Raw genomic sequence first — 26,296 nt, 5'->3', positions numbered from 1 at the left:
TCCTCTGTTGCTCCTGTTACATTTCTCAGTAAATAGCGGATATTCAATGAATGCAGTTGACTGACTATTTCTACCAAATTCTGTTGATTTATTAGAGGTGGAATTTAATCTATTACGTTTACCTGTTGGCTTTGGAGGTTTTGTTTTGCAGTCAGTTGTGTGGCATTTGGAGAACCAAAACCCTTGAGTATCAGTCATGCAGTCAGACATTAGCTCTGCCACGTTAGGTAGAAGGAGAAGGGGCATGGAAGTACGTGGCCCAGCACTCTCAGGAGGAGGAGGCCTGAATGTCTGGAAAGCCTCCAATATAGTGTCTAGAATATAGTAATTATCACTTTGTTAGAGTCCTACTAGTTTTAAGGAATGTCCTAACCCTGATTTCCATTCTTTCTTTTTTGTTTTAAAATTGTGTGCAATTAGAAGTTTTTTTTGAAAATTGTTAGAATTTAATATCAAAGTCTGATAACCTACTCATTTCTGAAGGTCTGTGAGTCTTTCCCCTTGTTTAAATGATAAATTTACATTTCATTGAGGCATTGAACAGTCATGTCTTACCTTTGTATTTCTTTTTCTTCCATGATGTCTTTTATATGGTGAATGACTGCACATATTTAAGGAGAAAGAAAGGTGCCAAGACACTGGGAGCATTTTTTTCCCCTAAAAAAGAATTTGACAAATTTTTATAATAATTCTGAGTACTCAGAATTTTTTAGTTATCTGAATTTGATTCTCTAGAATCTTCTTGCTTTTGACAAATTTTCCTTGAAATTCATTCTATAATGAAATATATGTAAATACATCACACATTAGGCATCATATTAAAAAATAACCAATTTGCATTATGTATTACAGTTTTCAAAGCTCTTTGATAAACACTACTTCTTTTGATACTTACATATTCCCCCAAATGAAATAATTCAGAGCATTTTCTTTCACTCCAAATCAAGATCCCTGTCCTACAGTAGTATCAAGAAACTGGAGGGAGCATGGACTTAGGAATCAGATGAACTGGGGTTGGAGTTCTGGATCTGTATTGGCTTAGCGAAGTCATTGGTCTCTAAGCAGCTCTTTCCTTGCTGTGCAATGAAACTTGTATCTACCTTGCTGCAGCATTACAAGGATTAACCTCGAAGGCAGTAAATAAATTACAGGTGCTGATATTATTGCTAATTATCCATGATGAGTAGAATTGCTGTTGCTGTTGACTCTTGGACAGGTTTGGGGTATACCAGCACCCCACTGTTGGCAATCTATGTATGTAATTGTTGACTCCCCGAAAACTTAACTACTAACAGCCTACTGATGACCAGAAGCCTTACCTAAACATTGTTGATGAACACATATTTTGTATGTTATATATATGTATTCTTGAAAATAAAGTAAGCTAGAGAAGAGAAAATGGTTTTCAAATTGTTGCAGATCTCCAAAAAAATTTCCAATATATTTCTTTAAAAAGTCTGTGTAAAAATGGACCTGTAGAGTTCAAACCTCTTGTTTTTCAAAGGTGAATTCAGATTCATTCTTTCCTCCCTCCTTAGCAACCTTTCTTCCTTCCTGGAGGAATCTGACTGTCAATTCCATGTGTGTATGTTTTAATCTTATGTGTTGTATATATATTTAAGGATATTTTGTATTTGAATATTTGCTTTATTTTCATAAAAATAATTTACTTCCTAGCATTCTTAATATTTAGAGTATTAAATTTCCTGATCCCAGGATGGTATATTTATGTGTATTTAGGTTGAGATTATTCTGATTGGGCAGTGATATGCATATCTACTCTGCTGTGCCATTTATTTCTGTTTATGGAAAATTGCAAGATCATGAGCTATGTGAATCCATCTAGTCTGGGCAGGTTTTAGTGAATTCATCTCTGGTTTGAATCTAATACGTGTTCACTTGGGTTTGGATCGCTTAAATAAGTAATTCCTTAGTGAAACTATTTGCCATATTGGAGGTTAAAAGATGTCCCTCCAGACCAGCAGTCACAGTAACATTTTAGTAATCTGTCAGATAGAATTTACAGTGGCTTTCAACACTATATATCTTGTAAGATCAATTTAAATTCTCCATCTGAACTGTTGCATTATTTTGGAACAGATTTACGAATGTTGAGTATATAGGTATTACCATTTTTATATGGGCTTCTCATTTTATTATAGTTTGAGGCTCAGCCCTGTCCTTTAAAAAGTTCATGCACAGTTAAGGTGCTTGGAAAGGGGGCTGTATTGACTGTATTACTGTCCAAACTAGTATTTCGTGCATGCTTATTTGCATTATTTATTTATACTTTCCTGACCCTTCTATTAATTTTTACTAAATAGGCTTTTAACAACTAATATGATAGTGTTCCGTGTTAGATATAACTTTATTGTGAATCCTGACTCAGCTACTCATTAACTGTCTAACCTTTGGCAAGCTTCTTAACCATGTGAATCCCCAGGGTCTTATTCTGTAAAGTGGAGGTCACAGACAGCTCACAGGTTTGTTAGAATAAAGAGTCAAACACACAGCCCTCTACTTGGTGAATCATTGTCAGTAAAGTAATAATAATGAATTAGTCCTGGATAATAAGTGATCTCTAAAACAGCTGTCTTTACTCCTCAGTATTTTACTGAGCGCATGCCGTTATCTGTGGTGAGCTCAAATGGAAAATTGTAGGTAAAGGAGGCATCAGAGATTTGCAGGCCTCCTTCCGCTTACTAAGAATGCAGGTGCTGTGGCTGCCCTTCTGTCCTCTGCTCCAGGTTGGGGAGCCTGACTGGGATGGCCTGAGGATGGAGCAGCTGACACTCTTGCCCTCTGGCTTCTCGTCGGTCCGCTCTGCTCCTTGGAGGTCACTGGTGGACGCTTGGCACAGGGAGCAGTGAGATTCGAGGGTGCTCTCCTGGCCTCCTCCCTGGGTGACCACGCGAGCAGGCTGCCTCCCTCGCTGGGGTCTAACCCCCGCGGGCTCTCAGTGGACAGGCTCTTTGTCCGTCCCTTTCCCCTCCAGCTGCTGCCTCGGTGCAGTGCACTTCCCTTCCTGGCCACCCCGGGTGAGCCATGCCATGCCTCTCTGGTACTGTTTTAGGCTCTCTGTATGCTTAAATTAGGCCCTTAATTAAACTTTCCTCAGAGTAGCCAGTCGGAATGCTGTTTGCTTCTGGAATCCTGTTCCTCAGATCATTCTCTCAGGGAAAGAGGAGAGGTTCTAGATATAGGCAGAATTAAAGACTATCAGGGTTTCTAGCTAACAGCTTCTGATACTAAAGTATATGTGTTCCATTGGGGCTCAGCATACGAATTTATTGGCTTCTTAATACATTCCTTGATGGGCTTGTTTTGTAAAGAATATTTTTTTCCTTTATTAAAGCTCTGTGTACTACAGGCTTGATTGGGTTGTTAGCTAGACAATGTGTTTTAATGACCTGTTGACAGAATGTGTTGGGAATGGCCTAGATTTTGGGCCCTGGGTGTGAGTCTTGGTAATGTTTGATGATTGTGTGACATTTAGAAATACATTTTTAAACTTTTGTCATGTGTAAAATGTGGAAAACCTCAACTTTCCTGGAATATTATCAGTATCATCTGAGATAAAGCAGTGAAAATACTATATAAAAGGTAAAGCTGAAAACATTTGTACTGTTTGTAATGATGAGTCATTTTCATCATTCATTCCTAACAGCATGTATCCAAGGAGCCCTTTCATGCCTGGCACTATGAAGGGAATTAAAAGGGGTAACTAACAGTCTGTTTGAGAAGACAGACATTAAGTAGGAAGTTACACCCGTGGTGAGAATCATAATAGAATGCTGTGTGTTTTGGTTAACTAGTCTGAGAATTTGAAGACAGTTTCCTAGGAAGTGGAATTTAGGCAGAGATACCAAAGAGAAGGATATTTCTAGGCCAATGTCCACAGAAGTGTGCCAGTCTTGGAGAACATATTCAAAGCCTAAAGCATGGTGGGCACCGTGCTTTACACTTGTGGACAAAGACGGGCGTTACGCGGGCCAGAGCACAGGGTGGGGAGGGGGACACAGGTGTGCCCTGCAGGTTTCCTCTAGCTGGATGTGCAGTGTGGGCTTGACGCTTTCTCTAAATGAAGGGGTTGCCTCCGTGATGGTTTTCTCATCCGTCTTCTGTCTACTTCAAATATAAATAAACCCTCTGGTTCAATCCCTCATTTGTTGTTCATCAGGACAGATTGTTTCATTATCCAGCTGTGTTTTAATCTGCTTTCTCTTTCTCCACATTCCATTCATTTCATTTGCTATTCAGCTGCCAGATCACCTTTCCTACAGGAGGTCCGGCATCATGTTACGCCTCAGCTAACAGCTTTTAGTGTCTCCCTGTTGTCACTGTACTGTTGGTATCTCTGTTTTGACATTAAGAGCCTGGCCTGCCTTTTCATGCTTTTTAAAATTTCTTCTCTGTGTTGGCCAAAGAGAACTAACCCTGCTTCTCACCCTGAGCCTGTGAGTCTTTCTGCAAGAACCCAGGACGTGGAGTCAGGAGATTGAGTTCTTGTCTAAGCTTGTTTACCAACTGACACTGCGATCCCAGGATTTTGTCATCATTACTTCTCTGATCTATTCTATTTTGTACTGTTAGAAAAGGAAAAACTTAGTAAATCTTAGTAAAACTTAGTAAAATTGCATATACCTAACTAATCAGATAAGCGACTGTAAACTAGTGTTACACAAGGTTACTTAAGTTCACTGAAGAATTCATCATTTCTTTGCCTGGCAAATTCCATTCCTTATCTTTTAAGAATTTAGCACATATTTGCTAGCTCTTTGAATAATATTCCAAATTCCAAAGTTGTTAGTCCGTTTTCTGCAGCACTGTGTGCATCGTATTAAATCTGTTTATATGTCACAGATTCTCTAGATTCCCAGCACCTAGCACAACTTCTTCAGTCTTGAACTCCGTTTTCTTGATAGATGGCAGTCCTTCCCTCCACCCACAAGTGAACCCCACTGCATTTAAAATATTGATTCTCAAAATATTTCATATGTAATTTTCACATCTGTTGCTTCAGCTGAGATATGAAGTCCAGGTAAGTTCCCCATCTCAGTTTCAACAAAAGAATAATGAAGAACTTGAAGTGGAATGTTCAAGAGAGCATAAAGCTTTGGATTTTCAGCCAAGATGCAAAATAGAAGCATGGCTATCTCTGTATATGTTTTTGTTATTCTCTTTCAGTATTAAAAGAGATCTACAAAATTGTTTGAAAGTTTAATTTCATATCAATTTAAGTGGGTAAAATATTCACATGGTTTAAAATTTTACAACAATATAGGAACACTGAAAAGAGAGCAATAAGTCTCCTATTCCTGTTCACTGTCCACTGTAGTCCACCCACACCAATTAGATAACCACAGTTACTAGTTTCTTGTGCATAAGTAGGGAGATATTTTTGGTGCATATGCAAATGAATATGAACATATAGTCTTATATTGTTTTACTGTGTGTATGTGTGTGTTTGTGTGTATGCATGTGTGTTAAACAATGATTTGGTGGAGACCTTTTCATATCAGAACATAAGTTCCCTGATCTTATAAAATAGTTATATGCTATTTCATTAATGGGTGTTCCCTAGTTTACATAACTGGCTCCTATTGATAGATGATTTGCAGTTAAATCTATAAATGGATTAAAGACAAATCTGTAAATGGATAACTTTGTACATAATATTTTTTATTTATATACCTAATTAAAGAGAAATCTGTAAGTGGATAACTTTGTACATAATATTTTTTATTTATGTAAGAATATCTAGAGGGTAAGTTTGTAGAAATGGAGTTGCTGGACCAAAGGAAAATGCCATTTTAATTGTGCCTACCTCTATGAGAGAATTTAAGCAGTCTTAATGAAAATTTATACTACTAAAATTTTTTGTATTGGAAACTTAACTCACTTAAATCCAATGATTATTTGGCTGTTCTTTAGAAAATTCTTGGATCTTAACCTATTTCATAGGCTACAAAGATAAGTGGCTATTGCTTAGGAAGCTCTATACTGGACCAAGGCAAAAATAGAAAAGAAATATCCAGGCAAAAAAGATCCTGGAACTAGATTTCTGGGCGGACAGAAATTTGGTGTCCATGGTTTGAATGCAGAGCATTTTAATCCCCACATTATCTGAAACCTAATCACACATTACTTACTATTTCCGAGCTGGGAGATGGCAGTGGTACATTCAGCTGTGTGGTAACAGCTGTAATCCGGGGATTCGCAAAGTCAAATCCCCTATGCTTTGACCTTGAAAATCTGACTGGATTTTCTCTCTGGTTGGCCTTCATTTACTACAATTAACTGAAGGTTATATCTGCTTTGGTGAGTGTCAGGTGCCTTCCCTTCCCCAGTGGGGGATCAGAGGGGTGGTAGCATGGATTTTGAAGTCCGAAACGCCCACTTAGGGACAGGCATAAATACTAGAAAGCTGTCCTAAGATTTCACAGATCATCTTGTAGAATTCCTCATTGTTTTGCAATGAATTTTGTTAGACTTCAAGAAAACATCGTAGTACTTGCAATCTCGATCAAAAAGAAAATACAAAATTGTTCACTGAATAGCACCTAAAGAAATAAAAGTTTGGATGAGTTTTGAATTTTATAGCTCTAGTACACAAAGGTCCTGAGAAGAATACAACAGGCATGATTTAAACCAGATCTGTTTGACTCCAGTGGTGGGAATTGGGTCTCTTCCCATTGCTTTGTGGTGTGTTTGGGCCGTACATGCAAACCTGAATGCTTTTAACATGGCATCAGGTTATAATTTTTTTTTTGTAAATCTTAGTGAAGTATTGTATTTCAACATAATTTGTAACTTCAGGTAATAAAAAGGTATTTTAACAACATAAAATTTGCAAAGTTGACCATACAGAGTGGAAGTTAGATAAATATTTATTTTAATTTTTACTTTCCTTTTAAAATCATAGGAATCTTGCTGGGCAGCTGCGCCTGGGGAGGTCTCTCCCTGCTCACTAGGTGAAGCACTAGGAGAAACCTCAGTCTGGATGGGGGAGGGTTTTTGACTCTGGGTGAGAAAAAAATTCTCAAATAGGTGAGATGAATGTAGGTGAGGAAGGAATTTATTAAAGCAAGAGTGTCAGGGAGTGGCAGCTGCCTTGCAGGCAGCAGAGAACAGGAAAGTGCAGAGGAAAAGAGGGAAAATTCTCAGCCTAGGGCAGATTCCCTTGCCAACTCCTGAAGCCAGGGTCACCTGGCATCCTGTGTCTGCTTGGATCTGCACGGCATGGGGAGCATGAGGACTAGCCCCTACCACTCCAGGATTTGGAAGAGCCACGGCGCACAGGATGGAGGGAGATAATGTTCTGAGACCTTCCCAAAGAAAGGAGATTTTCAGGCAGGCTGCTAAGAGCAGTTCACACAGCTGCAGTTTTGTCCAGATTACCCAGGCGATGTAAAAGCTGGAGGTACAAATCTGAGCTTTTTTTTTTTTATTTTGGTATTATTAATATACAATTACATGAGCAACATGGTAGTTACTAGATTCCCCCCTTTATCAAGTCCCCACCACATACCCCATTACAGTCACTGTCCATCAGTGTGGTAAGATGCTATAGTCACTACTTGTCTTCTCTGTGTGATACTGCCTTCCCCGTGCCCCCCTCCCACATTGTGTGTGCTAATCGTAATGCTCCTCATTTCCCTTCTCCCTCCCTTCCCACTCACTCCCCCAAGCTCCTTTCCCTTTGGCAACTGTTAGTCCATTCTTGGGTTCTGTGAGTCTGCTGCTGTTTTGTTCCTTCAGTTTTTGCTTTGTTCTTACACTCCACAGATGAGTGAAATCATTTGATACTTGTCTTTCTCCACCTGGCTAATTTCACTGAGCATAATACCCTCTAGCTCCATCCATGTTTTTGCAAATGGTAGGATTTGTTTTCTTCATATGGCTGAGTAATATTCCATTGTGTATATGTACCACATCTTCTTTATCCATTCATCTACTGATGGACACTTAGGTTGCTTCCATTTCTTGGCTATTGTAAATAGTGCTGCGATAAACATAGGGGTGCATCTGTCTTTTTCAAACTGGGCTCCTGCATTTTTAAGGTAAATTCCTAGGAGTGGAATTCCTGGGTCAAATGGTATTTCTATTTTGAGTTTTTTGAGGTACCTCCATACTGCTTTCCACAATGGTTGAACTATTTTACATTCCCAACAGCAATGTAGGAGGGTTCCCCTTTCTCCACATCCTTGCCAACATTTCCTGTTGTTTGTCTTTTGGATGATGGCCATCCTAACTGGTGTGAGGTGATCTCTCATTGTGGTTTTAATTTGCATTTCTCTGATGATTAGTGATGTGGAGCATCTTTTCATGTGCCTGTTGGCCATCTGAATTTCTTTTTTGGAGAAGTGTCTGTTCAGGTCCTCTGCCCATTTTTTTTCTTTTTGGTTTTATTAATGTACAGTTACATGAGCAACATTATGGTTACTAGACTCCGCCTATTATCAAGTCCCACCACATACCCCATTACAGTCACTGTCCATCAGCATAGTAAGATGCTACAGAGTCACTGCTTGTCTTCTCTGTGCTATACTGCCCTCCCCGTGTCCCTCCACCCCCGCTACATTATGTGTGCTAATCGTAATAACCCTTTTTCCCCCTTTTCCTCCCTTCCCACCCATCTTCCCCAGACCCTTTCCCGTTGGTAACCATTAGTCCATTCTTGGGTTCTGTGAGTCTGCTGCTGTTTTGTTCCTTCAGTTTTTTCTTTGTTCTTATACTCCACAGATGAGTGAAATCATTTGATACTTATCTTTCTCCACCTGGCTTATTTCACTGAGCATAATACCCTCTAGCTCCATCCATGTTGTTGCAAAGGGTAGGATCTGTTTTCTTCTTATGGCTGAATAATATTCCATTGTGTATATGTACCACATCTTCTTTATCCATTCATCTACTGATGGACACTTAGGTTGCTTCCATTTCTTGGCTATTGTAAATAGTGCTGCGATAAACATAGGGATGCATATGTCTTTTTCAAACTGGGCTCCTGCATTCTTAGGGTAGATTCCTAGGAGTGGAATTCCTGGGTCAAATGGTATTTCTATTTTGAGTTTTTTGAGACACCTCCATACTGCTTTCCACAATGGTTGAGCTATTTTACATTCCCACCAGCAATGTGGGAGGGTTCCCCTTTCTCCACATCCTCGCCAACATTTGTTGTTGTCTGTCTTTTGGATAGTGGCCATCCTACTGGTGTGCGGTGATATCTCATTGTGGTTTTAATTTGCATTTCTCTGATGATTAGTGATGTAGAGCATCTTTTCATGTGCCTGTTGGCCATCTGAATTTCTTTGGAGAACTGTCTGTTCAGCTCCTCTGCCCAGTTTTTAATTGGATTATTTGCTTTTTATTTTGTTGAGATGCATGAGCTCTTTATATAATTTGGATGTCAACCCCTTATTGGATATGTCATTTATGAATACATTCTCCCATACTGTAGGATGTCTTTTTGTTCAACTGATGGTGCGCTTTGCTGTGCAGAAGCTTTTTAGTTTGATATAGGCCCACTTGTTCATTTTTGTTTTTGTTTCCCTTGCCTGGGGAGATATGTTCGTGAAGAAGTTGCTCATGTTTATGTCCAAGAGATTTTTTTCTATGTTTTTTTCTAAGAGTTTTATGGTATCATGACTTACATGCAAGTCTTTGATCCGTTTTGAATTTACTTTTGTGTATGGGGTTAGAAAATAATCCAGTTTCATTCTCTTATATGTAGCTGTCCAGTCTTGCCAACACCAGCTGTTGAAGAGGCTGTCATTTCCCCATTGTATATCCATGGCTCCTTTATCATATATTAATTGAAGATATATGCTTGGGTTTATATCTGCTCTGCCCATTTTTTAATTGGATTATTTGCTTTCTGTTTGTTGAGGTACATGAACTCTTTGTATATTTTGGATGTCAACCCCTTATTGGATATGTCATTTATGAATATATTCTCCCATACTGTAGGATGCCTTTTTGTTCTCTTGATGGTGTCCTTTGCTGTACAGAAGCTTTTTAGTTTGATACAGTCCCATTTGTTCATTTTTGCTTTTTTTTCCCGTGCCCAGGGGGATATATTCATGAAGAAGTTGTTCATGTTTATATTCAGGAGAGTTTTGCCATATTTTCTTCTAAGAGTTTTATGGTTTCATGACTTACCTTCAGGTCTTTGATCCATTTCAAGTTCACTTTTGTGTATGGAGTTAGACAATAATCCAGTTTCATTCTCTTACATGTAGCTGTCCAGTTTTGCCAACACCAGCTGTTGAAGAGGCTGTCATTTCCCCATTGTGTATCAATGGCTCCTTTATCATATATTAATTGATCATATATGCTTGGGTTAATATGTGAACTCTCTATTCTGTTCCACTGGTCTATGGGTCTGTTCTTGTGCCAGTACCAAATTGTCTTGATTACTGTGGCTTTGTAGTAGAGCTTGAAGTTGAGAAGTGAGATACTCCCTGCTTTATTCTTCCTTCTCGGGATTGCTTTGGTTATTTGGGGTCTTTTGTGGTTCCATATGAATTTTACAACTATTTTCTCTAATTTATTGAAGAATGCTGTTGGTAATTTTCTAGGGATTGCATTGAATCTATAGATTGCTTTAGGCAGGATGGCCATTTTGACAATATTAATTCTTTCTAGCTAAGAGCATGGGAGGTCTTTCCATTTATTAGTGTCCTCTCTAATTTCTCTTAAGAGTGTCTAATAGTTTTCAGGGTAAAGGTCTTTCACCTCCTTGGTTACGTTTAAAAATCTGAGCTCTTAGCACACACCCCTTTTTTACTTATTAGGAGTAAAGCAGAGATAGAATGAAGACTTGGAAATAAAATGGAATAGTGAAGAGATAAACAGCAATAATTTGAGCAGTGAGAAAGCTTTATTTTAAAGTACACACTTAAAGAAAGAAAGTGCGGGTGTCCTCAGAGAGGAGGCACACTGAAAGTTTGGGGATTCTGTCTTTTAAGGCTTTCAAGAATGGGGCAAAGGGTAGAGGGGGAGTTGTTGGCTGTAAGCTTGACTTGTGGTCTCAGGGTGGTCATCTCTGGTGAGAGACACCATGTCTTCTTTTATTTATTATCAGTTCTCTAACTAATTCTCCTAAATAAACCCAACACAAGGAATTTATTTATCCTGTTCTTGTCCAAGATAGTGGTTACCCTCAAGTAGCGGGGACATACCAGTTATGACTGCCTGCCCTGCCTTAAGATAGGCTGTTGGGTTATTGTCTGATTATCAGAGAATATGTTAGGAATCTTCTCAATTCTCTGCTTTTTAAAATGGAATCTTAGCCTTAAGATGGAGTCCCTCCTATTCTTACTACACTGTTTATATCTCAGCATTTTTCATCATAGGCAGGAAAAGTTAATTATGATGCTTGTCCCATGTCTCTGACCTACCTCAGGAATATCTGCAACTTTAATGTAATATATGGTAAAATATATGCTTTTCTTCTGATTTTTAAATCTTACCTTTAAGACTTTACATGTTACTTCCAATGTTAAATGTCACAGATACAAGGAGTAACATTTTGAATTCTGAGTATGGAATTAAATATTAAATTGTGCTTTATATGTTTAAGCTCCTCAAAATTATAAAAATGCTTTGTTATTTGAAAATAAAATAGGTAGTAAAATCTATTTTGATGAACTTATATGTACATTGATTTTTTTTCTAGGATATTTCAGTTGTCCTAATTTTCTTCAATCTTCTAGCTATGCTAAAGGTACTTCTAATTACAGTATAAATGGATGAAGATAAATGAATCTGTTTTCTAATAATTAAAGCTGAAGTCATGAATTACCATTCTTGGTGGAACAGAGGACATGGGACTTACTGCTCTTTACTAAGGAAAATAAAACTAATTTATACCATTAGTTCTACAGTTTTCAAACCCTGTGTATGTTTGTGTGTATGTGCATATGTGCACACATGTGCTTATTTGTGGAAAATTTCTTAAAGAGTATATAAAATTGTTGATTATTATTTCCTCTAGAGCAGGGGTGTAGGAAAAACCTGTTCTTTTAATTTTATATTCTGTTATGCTGTTTTAAATTTTTATTATGTGTATATTTTATTTTTATAGAAAAGCGTGAAATAGGTGAAGGGGATAAAGAGGTACAAAGTTGCAATCATAAAGTGAAACTTAACAGCACAGGGATATATATAGTCAGTAATATTGTAGTATCTTTGTATGGGGACAGTTTCTTGAAAGGTTTTTTCCAACAAGAATTATCCAAATTTTTCCATTTCTTCTCCTATTTCAGTGTATATTGTTCCAATCCAGATTCTCTCTAGAATTAGTTTACAAGATGAAAACATAGGATAATGCAAGCAAGCAGACCCAGTAATGAGTGTATTTGGAGAGGAGTGTTTGTCTTGTCTTGGAGGCTTTGGTCCGGGCTGCTGCATGGTGGCTGTTCCTGCTCAGCTACTCGTTCGGTCTTCAGCCCCTCTCCCCCCACCTCTCTTCTCCTTTCCCCGTCATTCTTAATCCCTGCTGGGTAGTCTTTTCTGACACCAGCCAATTCTCCAACACTGATGGTTGTCCAGCAATCCAGTTCAGTCGGACAGGAGGCTCCGGAGTCAGGGCAGACCCCACAGAGGGAGGCCCAGTCGTGCAGGGCTGTCCCACTGCAGTGGGCACTACAGACACACTCCCCAGCCACCGGCCTCGCTGCCTGGCCAGCTGCAAGTCTGGGACTTCCACAGTGCACCCTCGGGTTCAATAATTTGCTGGAATGACTCAGAACTCAGGAAAGCACTGTACTTACTATTATGGTTTCTTATAAAGTCAGGATACAAATCAGGAGCAGCTCAAGAGAAGAGCTGCACAGGGCGTGGTGTGGGGGAGGGGTGCAGGGCATCCATGCCCCCTCCAGGTGTGCCACCCTTCCAGCACTTGGATGTTCACCAACGCAGTAGCTCTCCACACTCTGTTGTTTAGGGGTCTTCATGGAGCCTCCACTATGTGGGTAAGATTGATTAAATCGTTGGTGATTGAACTCAATCTCTGCACCTCTCCTCTCTCTAGAGGTGGGGGTTCATGGAGGGGTGTTGCTGAAAGTTCCAACCGACCATATGGCTGTTTTTTCTGGCAACAAGTCCCCCCTTTTTCTCCAAGAGTCACCGCATTAACATAAACTCAGGTATGGTTTGAAGGGGCTTGTTAAGATAACAGAAGGCGCTCTTATCACTTAGGAAATTCCAAGGGTTTAGGAGCTCTGTGCCAGAAACTGGAAAAATAGACCAAAGACCATGCAGCTGACCCTTGGACAGTGCGGGGAGAGGGGGTTGGGGACTAGGGGCACTGACCCCTTGCAGTAGAAAATCCACATGTAACTTTTGAGTCCTCAAAACATTATTAGTAGCCTACTGTTGACCAGAAACCTTACCAATAACATGAGCAGTTGGTTGAAACATATTTTGTGTGCGACAGTAGAATACACTGTATTCTTACAATAAAGTAAGAGAGAAAAGAAAATTTTTCAAATTGTTGCAAATATCCAAAAATATTTTCAATATATTTACTGAAAAAAGTCCACATGTAAGTGGACCCACACAGTTCAAACCCATGTTGATCAAGGGTCAACCTGATGTTTTTCATTATACTCCACCTATAAACTGACTTTCTACTGTGCATTGTTAATGAAAAAATTATTCTGACACTAAAGTGTGAGGACCATTATGACAGGTGTCAACACTGTCACCGCAGGGGAGAGACGGTTCTGCTCTGAATATAGCAGAGATAGTGGAGGTTTATAGATAATGAGCAGAATGAGGTTCAGGGAATGGAAAACTACGAGGTAACATTGGGACCCACTGGGTTCTGCAGTGGGGACCAGAGCCCTATGCTGAACCTTCTACCTTTAACACATTCTCCATTTGCCTTAGGGTGCCATGAAAATCCTGCTTCCTGTCTGAATGTGACATAAAAAGTGGTGGAATAAACTGCAGTGGCGCGCGGTCTTTATTGTCAGACAAATCGGGGGGGTAAATCCTACCTGTGCCATTTATTAGCAAAGTAACCTTTTTGAACTTCTTTTTGCCACCTGTCTTGAGGATTGAATAAGGTCCTGAATGTGATATGTATTAAAGTCTTAAATACCTCTAGCTCAGCAAGCCAAATGAGTAAATGTGTGTCCTTTGTGCAACTGGTGCCGTCCTCGGTACTGTCTCAGTGCTGTGGTGCCCTTCCTTAATCCTGTGGTCCATCTTGGGGGGAACAGTCCAGGTATGCTTGTGTTCATCAGTCATTCAAGCGTCTGTTTGTGTATCTCCTGTAGAGCAAATGCTATAGGCATTTGCTATCCAATAGTGTGAGGAAATGGCATAATAATATTTTCCAAGATCTGAAACTTGCCCATGATAGGTGCTTAGTATTAGATGTTGAATGAACAGATTTTACCTAAGAGAAATGTATGTTCTGGTAGGAGAGTATTAGTCCATTTGCTGTAACAAATACCACACCCTGGGGGCTCATGAACAGCGCAAATGTATTTCTCACAGTTCTGGAGGCTTGAAGTCCAGGATTGCCACGCCTGCAGATTCAGTGTCAGGTGAGAGCTGCCTTGGGGTTCACATATGGCGGTCGTCTGGCTGTGCCCCCACACGACGTGAGGAGCAGGTCTCTGGGGTCTCTGTAAGGGCAAAGATCACACTCATGAGCTCGCCCCATGACCCAGTCACTTCCCAAAGGCCCACCTCCTAGAACCCTCACCTTGGGCCGGTCAGGAGGCTGAGGGAGTAATAACATCACAGTGTGGGAATTGGACGGAGGAGGACATTATCTGTAGTAGAGAGGCACCACTTGGGGTCCATCTAAAAAACACAGCGCTGCGGGTGTTGTGCTCTGTGGGTGACCTAGTCTCCCACTCCTGCTGCCCAGCTGAGGAAAGGGACAGTTGCACATAAAAAGTGTTATTCAACGTGGTTGAATCTTGAAGGAGATGTATGAGATTGAAATTGTCAAAGTCACATCCCAAGTAGAGAGAAGAGCGTCAGCAGAGATGTGAGCATGGAGTTGGTTCATGCCACTTGTGGGGAGGGGAGCTTTGGATGGGGAGGTGGGCTGACGGAAGGGAGTCCTGGGCTAGTAAAGCCATTGTGAAGAATCAGTTCTTGATGGTATGAGCCTTGGAGAGCCAGGCAGGGCTGATAAATAGCGAAGTCACTACTTTGTAACACGGAACTGAGAATTCTTTCTGGCTGTTCTTGCTGTTTGAGCAGCCTTTCTTTACGATTCCAGGAGACCCCAAGGAACTCATTTTTGTTTGTGCTCATTGTTAGCTGGTCGGTGGTGCCCCTGCACAGCATGGGCAGGTGAGATGGGGTTTGTGAGCTCTGATACGGGCCTCTTCTCCCCTGTACTGATGAGGAATCACTGGTAACACGGGAGATGTGTCAGTGCTTGAAAAAGTTGTATCAGTCTAATTATCCACAGTCCTGTATTTGATTTAATGCCACAGTAGAGTAAGAACTCCCAGCCTTTGGAGTTCTAAGCCATACACTTCATGGTTATCTTTTTTCTTCCACAGAAATAGAAAAGTTTCAAAAAGGAGAAGGCAAGGATGAAGAAAAGTACATTGATGTGGTGATTAATAAGAACATGAAGCTGGGACAGAAAGTGTTAATTCCTGTAAAACAGTTCCCCAAGGTAAGTAAGACAGTGAGGTTTACACTGAGGGTATGTTAATCCCAAGGGAGGAGATGTTTAATTTACATTCTGTTTGGTATTTTTTGGAGGTGTGTTCCCTTAGCACAACCCTGTCCGCAGCACATATATCCTTTCAAAGTTAATTAAAGATTTATTTAGTGATTTTGTCATTTCTGTTTGACTTTAAGTGTGAGTTATAGAGCCCTAAAAAATTATACTTCTGAATTATACTAGCAATGTGACCTTGGACAACCTATTTAACCTCTTCATATTTTAGTTTCTTCATCGGTAAGATGAGGTTGGATTGTTGAGAATTAAATAAGATTTTCTGTGTTAAATGCTTATAGGCACAGGGCTTAGCACATAAATACTCAAAATATTATTTATTATCTATCCTAGGAAAAAAGTTCTATTTTTCAGTCATCACATGTGTTATTTTATGTTATTGAGCACAAATCCAGTAGGTACTTTTAAAGTCTTGTATCAAATTCTAAACTCTTGGTCATCTTAAATATGGCCTAAATTTTTACTCTTTTAAGCCTGTTTTTTCTTTTCTTTCTTTTGAGTGTGCATATATATGATTCATGCACACTGTTGTATATGTCAGTAGTTCAGTTCTTTTGATTGCTGAGTAATGAATGGTCTATTACCTGAATATACTACAATCTATCCATTTTCCAGGATGGTTTCAGTTTGGGATTATTATAAATCAAATTTCTGTGGACATTTTCATCTGTCATTTTGTGACCATATGTTTTCATTTCTTTTGAGTGAGTACTTAGGCTTTAAACTGCTGTGTATTTAGTTTTTTAAGAAATTGCCATACTATTTTCCCAAAGTCGTCGTACCTTCTGACATTTCCAGCAGAGCACGCCAGTTGTGGTTGCCCCCTGCCTTCATCAGTATTTGATGTTGTCAGTCTCTTTAATTTACCCATTCTAATAGTGTATTGGTTTTCTGATGGTGTTAATTTGCACTCCCTTGATAACTGATGATTTTGTCTACCTTTTCACATACTTTTTGGCCATCTGTATATCTTCAATTTTGAAGTATCTTTTTCAATCTTTGCTTATTTGTAAATGGGCTGTATGTCTTCATATCATTGAATTGTAAGAGCATTTTTACATATTCTAGATAACAAACCTTTTGTTAGATACATGTTTTTTGAATATTTGGCTCAGTCTGTGGCTTGTCTAATATTAATAGAGTCATAATAAGCAGACATATTAAATTTTGATGACCTCTAATATAGCAGGTTTTTTATGATTATTACCTTCTGTCAACTGAGAAGTTTTTGCCAACCTCAAGGAAACATTAGAATCCTTTTTGGGTTATAAAGATAGTCTCCTGTGTTGCCTGTAAAACCTTTATCATTGCAGCTTTTACTTTTAGGTCTGTGATGCCTCTTAAATTAATTTTAGTGTGTGGTACGAGATAGGGTCGAAACTTAGTTTTTCTCCACATGGGTGTGCAGTTTTTCCATTACTGTGTTGAAAAATGTTTCCCTGCCACTGATTGCTGATTGTGCTGGCACCTTTAGGAGCCTCTATTTCTGCACTTTATAGTATAGTCCACTGATCAATTGATGGGTCATTATGTTGTACCTTATGTACCCTGCTGTCTGCATTACTGTAACTTTTTCTAGTAAGACATGAAGTTAAGTAAGTAGCCCCTTCAACTTTGTCCTTTTTCAGGATTGCCTGGCTATAGGTCTTAGCAATTCCATATAAATTTAAGATTGATTAATTTTCACAAAACGTTCTGCTGGGATTATAATTGCTTTTGCATTGAATCTGTTGATCAACACAGGGAAATATGACATCTTAATAATACTGAGTTTTCCCTTTCTTGAACATAGTATATCTTTCCATTTATTTAGATTTTAAATTTCTTTCAGCATGTTTTGTACTTTTCAGGGCAAAGGTCTTGTCTTTTGTTAAACTCATTCCTAAATATTTTATGTTTTTTAACAGTTGTAAAATGAATGTTTAAAATTTTATTTTCCAATTTTTGCTTCTAATATAAAATTTTTTTTAAAAAATGTGGAACGCTTCACAAATTTGCATGTCATCCTTGCGCAGGGGCCATGCTAACCTTCTCTGTATCGTTCCAATTTTAGTATATGTACTGCCGAAGCGAGCACTCTATAATATAAAATTTTGTATCTTGACTTTGTATTCTGCTGTCTTGATAAATTCACTTGTTCTAGTAAGTTGTTTTATGGATTGTTTAGTATTTGCTTTATGCATGGTCAGATCGTCTGCACAAAGAGTTTACTTCTTCTTGTCCAGTTTTTATGTTTTTTATTCATTTAGCTTGCATTACTGTGTTGGCTAGGATCTCTAGTATAATGCTTGGATGTAAGTGGTGAGATTTAGGCATTCTTCCCTCATTCCAATCAATGTGGAAAGCATTCATTAATTTCACCGTGGTAACAGCCATTGGGTTTTTGTAGCTGTCCTTTATGATGTAGAGGAAGTTTCCTTCTTTTTCACTTTTTCTGAGAGATTTGATCCTGACTGGGTAGTGAATTTTACTGAATGCCTTTTCTGTATCTGTTGAAATGAACACAGGATGTTACTTCTCTTACTGTTAATGTAGTAAGTTTTATTTATTGATTTGTCTAAATTAAAACCAACTTTGCATTCCTGGGTTAAACCTTACTTGGTAATGCTGTATTGTCCTTTTTATATATTGCTGTATGCAAATGCATCTGTGTTCATGATTGGTACTGGCCTATGATTTTATTTTCTTTTTTTTTTAATAGAGTATCTTCAGATTTTGGTATTAGTGTTATGCCAGCTTCATGAAGTTAGTGGAGAAGAGTTCCTTTTCTTTCTTCTCAAAGAATGTATGTTAGTTTGATGCTGTTTCTTCCTTAATATTTTATAGAGTCCCCAGTGAGACCATCTGAGTCTGGGAGCTTGATGATGAGTCCACTGTTCTTAAAGGCACGGCACTGATTAGATTTCTGTTTTGTCTTCTGTGAAAATTTTTTTGTGTTTGTTTTTCAAGGGGTTTGTCCATTTCATCTTAACATTTCAGCTGTTATCTTTTCAAATAGTTTATCTAACCCTTTTTCTCCCCACCTTTTAAGACTTTAATTATAGGTATGTTAAACAGTTTGATATTCTCAAAAAGGTTCCCATGGTTCTGTTCACTTTTGTTGTTTGTTTTTTCTCCTGTTCTTTAGATTGCTGCATTTTTACTGCTGCATTTTAAACTCATTGAGTCTTTCCTGTTTTATTTTTCTGTTAAGCCTGTCAGATAAATGCTTTTATATCAGGTAGTGTAATGATCTTTTTCAGGATTTGTATTTGACTCATATGTGTATATGAAAAAATATTTTTTCTCTGCTGGATTTTGTTTTTATTCATTGCAGATGTTATTTTTATACTGTTGAGCACAATTAAAACAGGTGCTATGTTCAATTCTAAAATCTTAGTCATCTTAGATTTTACCTGAATTGATAATCTTTTATCTTAAGGAGTCATATGGTTCCAGTGTTTTGTATGTTAAGTAGTTTGGGACTGTATACTGGACATTGTGAGTGTTGTATTGTGGAAAATTTGATTCTGTTATGTCTCTTGAGGAGTGTTGATATTTTTGGATGCAGACTCAATTCAGTTCTCTCCCTAGTTTGACTTTTGCATATATTTCTGGGATACATGGCTTTGCAAGTCAGCCAGAAATTCTGGCAGATTTTTATGCATAAGGGTTGGGATTCCTTAGCTGACTTTTCTAGTATTCTTCTCTCACATTTTGGCACTTTGATTGCCTCAAACTCTGCTACTCAGGCTAAAAGCTCTGAAATCAGTAATTTCACCCAGGCCTTTCCCTTCTTCCAAGTGTTGACTCCCTTCCAGAATCTCCTTGTTTTTAACCTTCCCCAGAGGCTTCAGATAATTAGTTTTTAAATTTTGTTTAAAGTTTAAGTGTTTATAGTTATCTATAGATGGTCAGCCTGTTAGTTATCTATAGATGGTCAGCCATACTTGCAGAAGTGAGGATATACATTTTTAGTAAGCAGATAACAGTGTTGTGAAAATTTCTTTGACACTCTCATTACTAAAGAAAGCATGTGGCTTATGGGACCCTTCACAGATTGATCACTATGCTTGATACACTCTATGAGCTCAATATGCAATAGATAGAAAGGTGAATGAATAGACACTTTCCCAGTCTTTAAGTAGTTCATATTCTAGTAGATGATTAATCTGAAATTAATACTCTGTTGTGTATGAGTAAATATGAAATAAAATATGTGAATAAAGGATATGAAATAAAATGTCAGGTGCTGTTTTTTCAGTATCAGCCTTGATGAGAATAGGAGAAGACATACTATAATTTTTGTGTCTAACCAACATCAGAGACCATTTCAAGTACTTATAATGTCTGAAGTAGGCTGCTTAGAAATCCAGTGCTTTCAGAATGCTGAAAAAGAGTATTTCTGCTTAGCATAATTGAGCATGCAGAGTTTGAAGCCAGCCTTGTGGAAGGGCTGATAGAGCACTTGCATCTGTTCTCAGAAAAAGCTTTCATGCTGGTGTCAGTTAGCAGACTGCGCACTGGAGGAGGCTCAGTGTACTCACCGCTCTGGAGGAGCAGTGGGCCAACTACAGCTTGGTGAGAATCGGTGCTGACTGGACATTTTCAGCTTCTGGGACAAGGAAGTAGAACTGTCAAACTCTATCTAATAACATTAATTGAATAATTTCTTTTCTCTTAATCATTTTCAACACCCTTTTAATGGTACAGCATTGAACTTGAGCCTTTTAGTATTCAAACCTCAAGTATATTCACTCTCTTGAGTCGTATGTCTGAGCTTGTAAAGTATGGAGTTCAAAGTAAACACTGGTCTATAATTTTTTTAAGAGACTTTATGCTGTAGCAATTGTTCTCCATAGTTTTCATGTGGAAAAACCTTAACCCTTGGTGCTGAACAGTCTGACTAGATTCAAAGCTAATGTAAGTGCCAAATCAGTGCTGGAACAAGGAGCCCTGTCCTTGAGGGCAGCGCATGCTTTGTGGTTTAGATTTTATACTTATTCTCTTCATTCATCATTGAATCAATCCATCCATTCATACACCTGACAATTAGTGGGAGTCTTCTCTGTGCCAGGTGTTGTGCTGGGAAAACAAAGGCAGTTAAGACATGTGCTCTAGTCACAAGAGGCTGGTAGTTTTGTGGGGAATGTAGATGAATACCTTAATGTTTATAGCCCTGTGTGTGAGCGGCTCAGGGTTAGGGAACTCTGAGAGAGGATCCTGGTGACACTCTCAGGGATGCCTTCACTGAGGGGTCTGTCTCTGAAGGAGCTGTCTGGGTAAGGATCAGAAGTGGGACTTTGAGGCATGGCCCCGTGACTGGCGTACTTGGGGCCAAAGACATTTGAGAAATTACAAGCCATTTTGCATGGTAAACAGATTAATTTCAATAAGATGTACCAGTTTTTGTAGAAAATTTATAGAGTGATACGGAAGCACAGTACGGGGTAGGGTGGGCAGTGGGAGCTGCAAAGTTTTAACAGGAAGTGACATTTAAATTGCTTCAAAGGATGACGAGGACCGTTACTGGAAACTGTTTCAGGAGAGGCAACGCTGTGTGCACCATGAGGCTAGGGTGAAACAATGCTTATGTGCCATCTAAAAAAGTGAATTGTAATGTGACGTTAAATGAATAAATTATCTCTCTGTGTCGTACTTGCATGCCCTGTTGCTGTGGCAAGATGTCTGTATTGTTAAATAAGAAAGGAAAAGGCAGCATGTAGAACAGATAGGAGCCCAGTTGGACGCTTAATTGAAAACAAAACAAAACAAACCTCAAATCTTAATAGTAGTTGCTTTCTGGAAGATAGGATTGATTATGTGCTGTTTTCTACCTTACACATATTTAACATTTTAACAATAACTTCGTGTAACTTTCATAATTAAGATAAAAAAGTTTCCATTTTTCGGGAAAAAAACATGCCTGAGACTATTAATTTAGGAGATGTCTTTGTCCTGTGGTTTTGATTTGTAAGATTTAGGGTACTGAGTTAAGTTCTATAGGTTGAAATTAGATGTATTACTTTGTTAAGATGAAATTACTTCTTAATTTGGTAGTTGTTTATTCTCTTAGCATTCTAATACATACACACTATTTTCAGTAACTTTACATTAATCAACATGGTTTCTAATATTAAATGTTTCTGTATGATGCACATATTTTAAATTTGGTATATTTGCTGTCTCATAGAAGCTCTTAGGCTCAGGCTGTCTGAGAGAGAGAAGGGGAAGATACTTGAGGCAACACGCTCCTTCCTGGGGTTTGAATTGAAGTGCACATGGGCTTTCTTTTTTAAAGTTGGCTTTCATTTTTCCCTTGTAGTATGTTGTAGACAATTAAAACACCATGAATTTACTGTTAGGTAGAAACCTATTTCATTGAAATCATCATGGGTTTTGCAATGTCCTAGAACAGAAAATATTTGACAATCATTTTGGTATGTTAAAATCTGCTTTTTCTGTGAGTCCTAATTGATTTTCAGAGGTATGTATTTTTTTCCAGAGGGTTTATATGAAAATAATTTTCATTCCCAGTGTCCAATTGATAGTTTATCTGTAGAAATAAAGTAATGATGAGCTTACATGTTAGTTATTGATATGTAAGTGCCATGACCAAAATTAATATAGTGGCTAGTGGGGATTTTGAAACTTGTTGATACTAAGGAAGATTGACATTACAAATGATCACTTAAAGACATGTGTTTTTGATAAGTCACAATTAGTGACCCTCCTGGTACTCATTAAATCTTGGGGCCTATGACAAAGCAGAAAGGCCACTCAGAACCCTAGCAAAATGTACTGGCCCATGAGGCCATTGTCCCACAGGGCACAGACCCGCTTCTGTCCCTGTCGTCCCCTCCCATCACCTTGACAACCTATGTCTTATGGCAGAGACCTGAGGAAAGTAAAAGTTTAAGTAAAGGAAGCTAGTTTTGTTTTCTGTTCTGAGAGGTCTTTTAGGAATATGACAGATACTCCTGTGTCATGAGAATTAGAAAGTTATTAAAGTTGATATTAGCAGTTTACTAGCATTCTGAAAAATATATTGTGATGGGTTTTCAAATCTTAACTTATGCTGTGACTTTTTCTTTGTTCTCTTTAAAATGTGTAATTATTGACCTGGGAAGTGGCATTGAACTTAGATTTGTTAGTGACCTCTAGAAACCAAGCATATATTCAGCATATATACTGAAAGAATTTACAGGTTGTTTGGGGGATTTATCCTTATTAGTACTACTATTTTATTGAGCCAAATGAATAATTACAAAGTTTGGTTATATATAGGACCCTGAAAACTTCATTACATTCAAAAGACTGGAATTGCTACTCTATGTGTACATTGGTCATAATGCAGTACATTTAGAAATTGAAGTCTGTGATAAATATTATGTGTAAATCTTGTATTACTTCACTGCTTGCTGATTACTTGCTTTTTGAGGGGTGATGGAGGATAGATCTCCAAGTGTGTTGCTGAGCCAACAAAGTAAAAACATTTTAGTGCTTAGCAGTACATTACTAGCTTAGAAATCAACTGAAAATTGCATGACTATTCTGGTATTGACATAAGAAATATGAATAAAACTTAATTCTTAGTAGAATAAAATGGCAAAATTCGTATCATAGACCAAACTGAACTTTTATCAAAATAAGTAATAGACAGATAATTACATGGATCAAGGGACATGTAATATACATTGACACTGAGGAGCAGTTAACAGCGGGGAAGAAGTCCGGCTGAGCCGCTCCGCTTGTGTCCCGCCCCGGCTGCCGTTCACTAGCTTCTGATAGCCTCCCCCCAGCCAGACCGAATGCCTGCGGGACCGCACACTGCCACCTGGATATTCACAGACATCTGAGCTCTGATGTCCAGACAGCATGTGTCGCTAAGTGCCCAGCCTAAAGCCAGGAAGTCATTTTTGTTTACTAATTTCTCCTTCATTTACCTCTGCCGTCTCTATTCTTGAAACCAGCACATATACATTTTATGATTTCTACTTCCTAAATTAATCGTCACCTGTCTCCGTCTCTGCACGCTATCACCATTCCTTAATGCAGATACAGTCATTCTCTTCCTTCTTCTGCGATACTCGCCCTGTCGGTCTTTCGCCTTCCGCTTCAAGTACTGCCTTCTGTTCACCACGCTTGCAGCTAGACGGTTGCAGTCTGGGATTTTCTGGATTACAATTTCAAATGCATTTACGTATGGGCTACACTGTTTGATTTGTTTGTTTTGAGGCTCGCCATTTCCTTCCCCCAAAAATACAATCAAGCCTTGAGCACATAGAGATAGAAAGTACATAAAGTAGATCATTTCAGACCATATAGACTCACGTGTGCCTGTGTGTGTGCCTTTGCCCATATAACTCCTGGAGAAGTAGCTTGTACACTTTTTGTTTTTTAGAGTTGCTGTTGTGTAAATAAGTTGGGCTGTTTGCCATTTAGAACCATTGTTAAAATCATGATCAGTGGAGCAACACCAAATAATCTTAGCCACTACCAGTAATACTTAGTGATTTGTGGTTGGCAAATTAACACATTTAAATAATGATATTTATCTATAGCTTTACTATATTACAAGACTTTCTGCAGCAAAGAAAATCAGTAAAAACTATGTTGACTAGTAGCATTTGATTCAGGATAAAATAAACTTTAATTCCACAAGTATTTATTAAGAAATCACTGTGTAGGAAAAAATGATGAAACACTCTCAAGGTCCTAATCACTCTTAAGGGATTTACTATTTAACAGGAAAAACGATATATTTCACTAAATAATACAGAGTAGAGACTGACTTGACATAAGAGGCAGATAAGACACTACCAGAACTGAAGGGAGTGAGGACAAATCTGCAGAAGAGAGTATAAGTTCATATGTTACAAAGCAGAGATCGGGGGAAGAGAGTAACTATTGGGCCAGAATGATTTAATTGTGGGGACTAGTAGATTGTAGCATTCGTTGGAATGGTGAATTCTAGTCTGGGAAGACTTCAGTGCTCTGTTTGGGCATATTAGAATTTTATACAGCCTAAAAGATTTATGACCTAGAGATAAACAAACAACCAGAATATATTGTAGAAGGTATTCTGATTGTAAAAGATCTTACCTTTTTTTTTTTTTTAAGTCCTCTTAAAATTTAGGAATGATTGACTTAAACACAAGTTTGGAATGACTTCAACTCCTAGAAAATTCAACTTCCCATGTAAAAGCACTTGTTATTTTTAGAGGTGATAATCAGAATCATGGAAATTATTGTTAGTAATCCTAAATTTGACTCACTTACAATCTTAAGAAACAAGTGTTTTATTTCTGAAGAGGTAGCTCCATTTTTCGTAGTAAGTTTACTACTGTGTGGAGTTTGGCATTTATGACATTGGTTTAGTTCAAATGAAATCAATAGTATGAATACCAGCTAAATTGTGGATTTGTCTAATCATTGTGTCAGTGGTTGAATTATTGGAATCTACAACAGCCTGTAGAGCTAATAAGAGCAGTGACCTGGTCACCCTTTCATGGGAGCAGAGGTGAAGCAGACCCTGCCTATTCTTCCCTTTTCATTCTTGCCACCAGGCAGGACCTAGGCGAGTGTGGAGATTATGACTGAACTGTGTTCCTGAGAGTTTAATCCTTTCTACCAGTAATGTCTAGAAAGCTGATGCTTGGGTGATGTATTCACGACAGTACATTTGGGTGGTAAAAGAATGTGTTAGCCCTTCTGTTTTTAGTGTAGATACGTAGCCTGTGGCTTTCTATGTGTCAGGCTCTGTTCTAAGCACCTTAATGTATTAATTTACTTAATCTTTACAACTTTAGGAGGGAATGATTATTTCCTGTTCACCTATGACAAAACTGAAGAACAGAGAAGTTATTTGCTAAAGACTATGCAGTTACTAAGTTAACAGACACTTGACTCCCAAAAATCTGGCTCCAGAGCCCATGCTCTTATTCAAGAAACTTAAGTCTGTTAATGTTTAGTGTATAGATTAATGCTAGTACCATAACATGGTTCACAAATGCCACCCAGGTGTGTGCACCCTGAGATAGTATCCTGAAGTAAAGGAGGGACTCCACAGTGCAGAATTCTCACCAAGTTTTAATTTCTGATTTGCTTTCAGTATATTGGGACATATAACTAGTATACATCCTGGGTTAATGGATTCATGGATTACTGTACCTAGCTTCAGTCAAACTTTCCTTTAAATAGACAAAGATTACTGCAAGAGAAACTGTAAATTAAAGGTCTGCTGCAAATACAAAGTGAGCAAGAAGAATGGCAGAGCTGATCCTTCCCCTGTGCCTAATACAAGCTCAGCCTTCCAACAAGGTAAAGGCAACTATGATCTAGTTGGTATGACAGGAAGAAGAATCTCAGATTGGAAGGAACTATTTCTCTCCATCCAGTATTGTTAATGATGAATCTCTTGCCCTAAGTACTGAAATAGTAACCAATGACAGTACGGACAGGCACATGATTTCAAACACATTTATGCATACAAATACAACTTACACATATACATACATATGTATACACACACACATCCATCCATGTACATATACGAGAGGTATGAAGGCCAGGGGGTGGTGTGATTTTTGC

General features: G+C 38.4%; 1 protein-coding gene and 1 non-coding gene across 4 annotated transcripts in view; one reads left to right on the top strand and one right to left on the bottom strand.

Annotated features, from left to right (window-relative positions):
- Nucleotides 1-26,296, top strand: part of KHDRBS3 (KH RNA binding domain containing, signal transduction associated 3) — a 186,213-nt gene that overhangs the window by 53,733 nt on the left and 106,184 nt on the right. For all 3 annotated transcript variants that reach the window (XR_005025924.2, XM_036890536.2, XM_036890537.2), the window contains exon 2: nucleotides 15,540-15,658. Coding sequence is in view for 2 of the 3 variants with exons in the window: in XM_036890536.2 (XP_036746431.1) it covers nucleotides 15,540-15,658 (119 nt within the window). In the remaining variant the exon portion in view is untranslated. The remainder of the gene's footprint in view (nucleotides 1-15,539; nucleotides 15,659-26,296) is intronic.
- On the bottom strand, nucleotides 17,695-17,801 carry LOC118915136 (U6 spliceosomal RNA). Its single transcript, XR_005025974.2, has one exon. It is a non-coding gene; the product is annotated as a U6 spliceosomal RNA (small nuclear RNA).

The sequence above is a fragment of the Manis pentadactyla genome, chromosome 3 (assembly GCF_030020395.1).
Source record: "Manis pentadactyla isolate mManPen7 chromosome 3, mManPen7.hap1, whole genome shotgun sequence".
In the NCBI taxonomy this organism is placed as follows: Eukaryota; Metazoa; Chordata; class Mammalia; order Pholidota; family Manidae; genus Manis; species Manis pentadactyla.
This window is presented reverse-complemented; position numbering and strand designations above follow the sequence as displayed.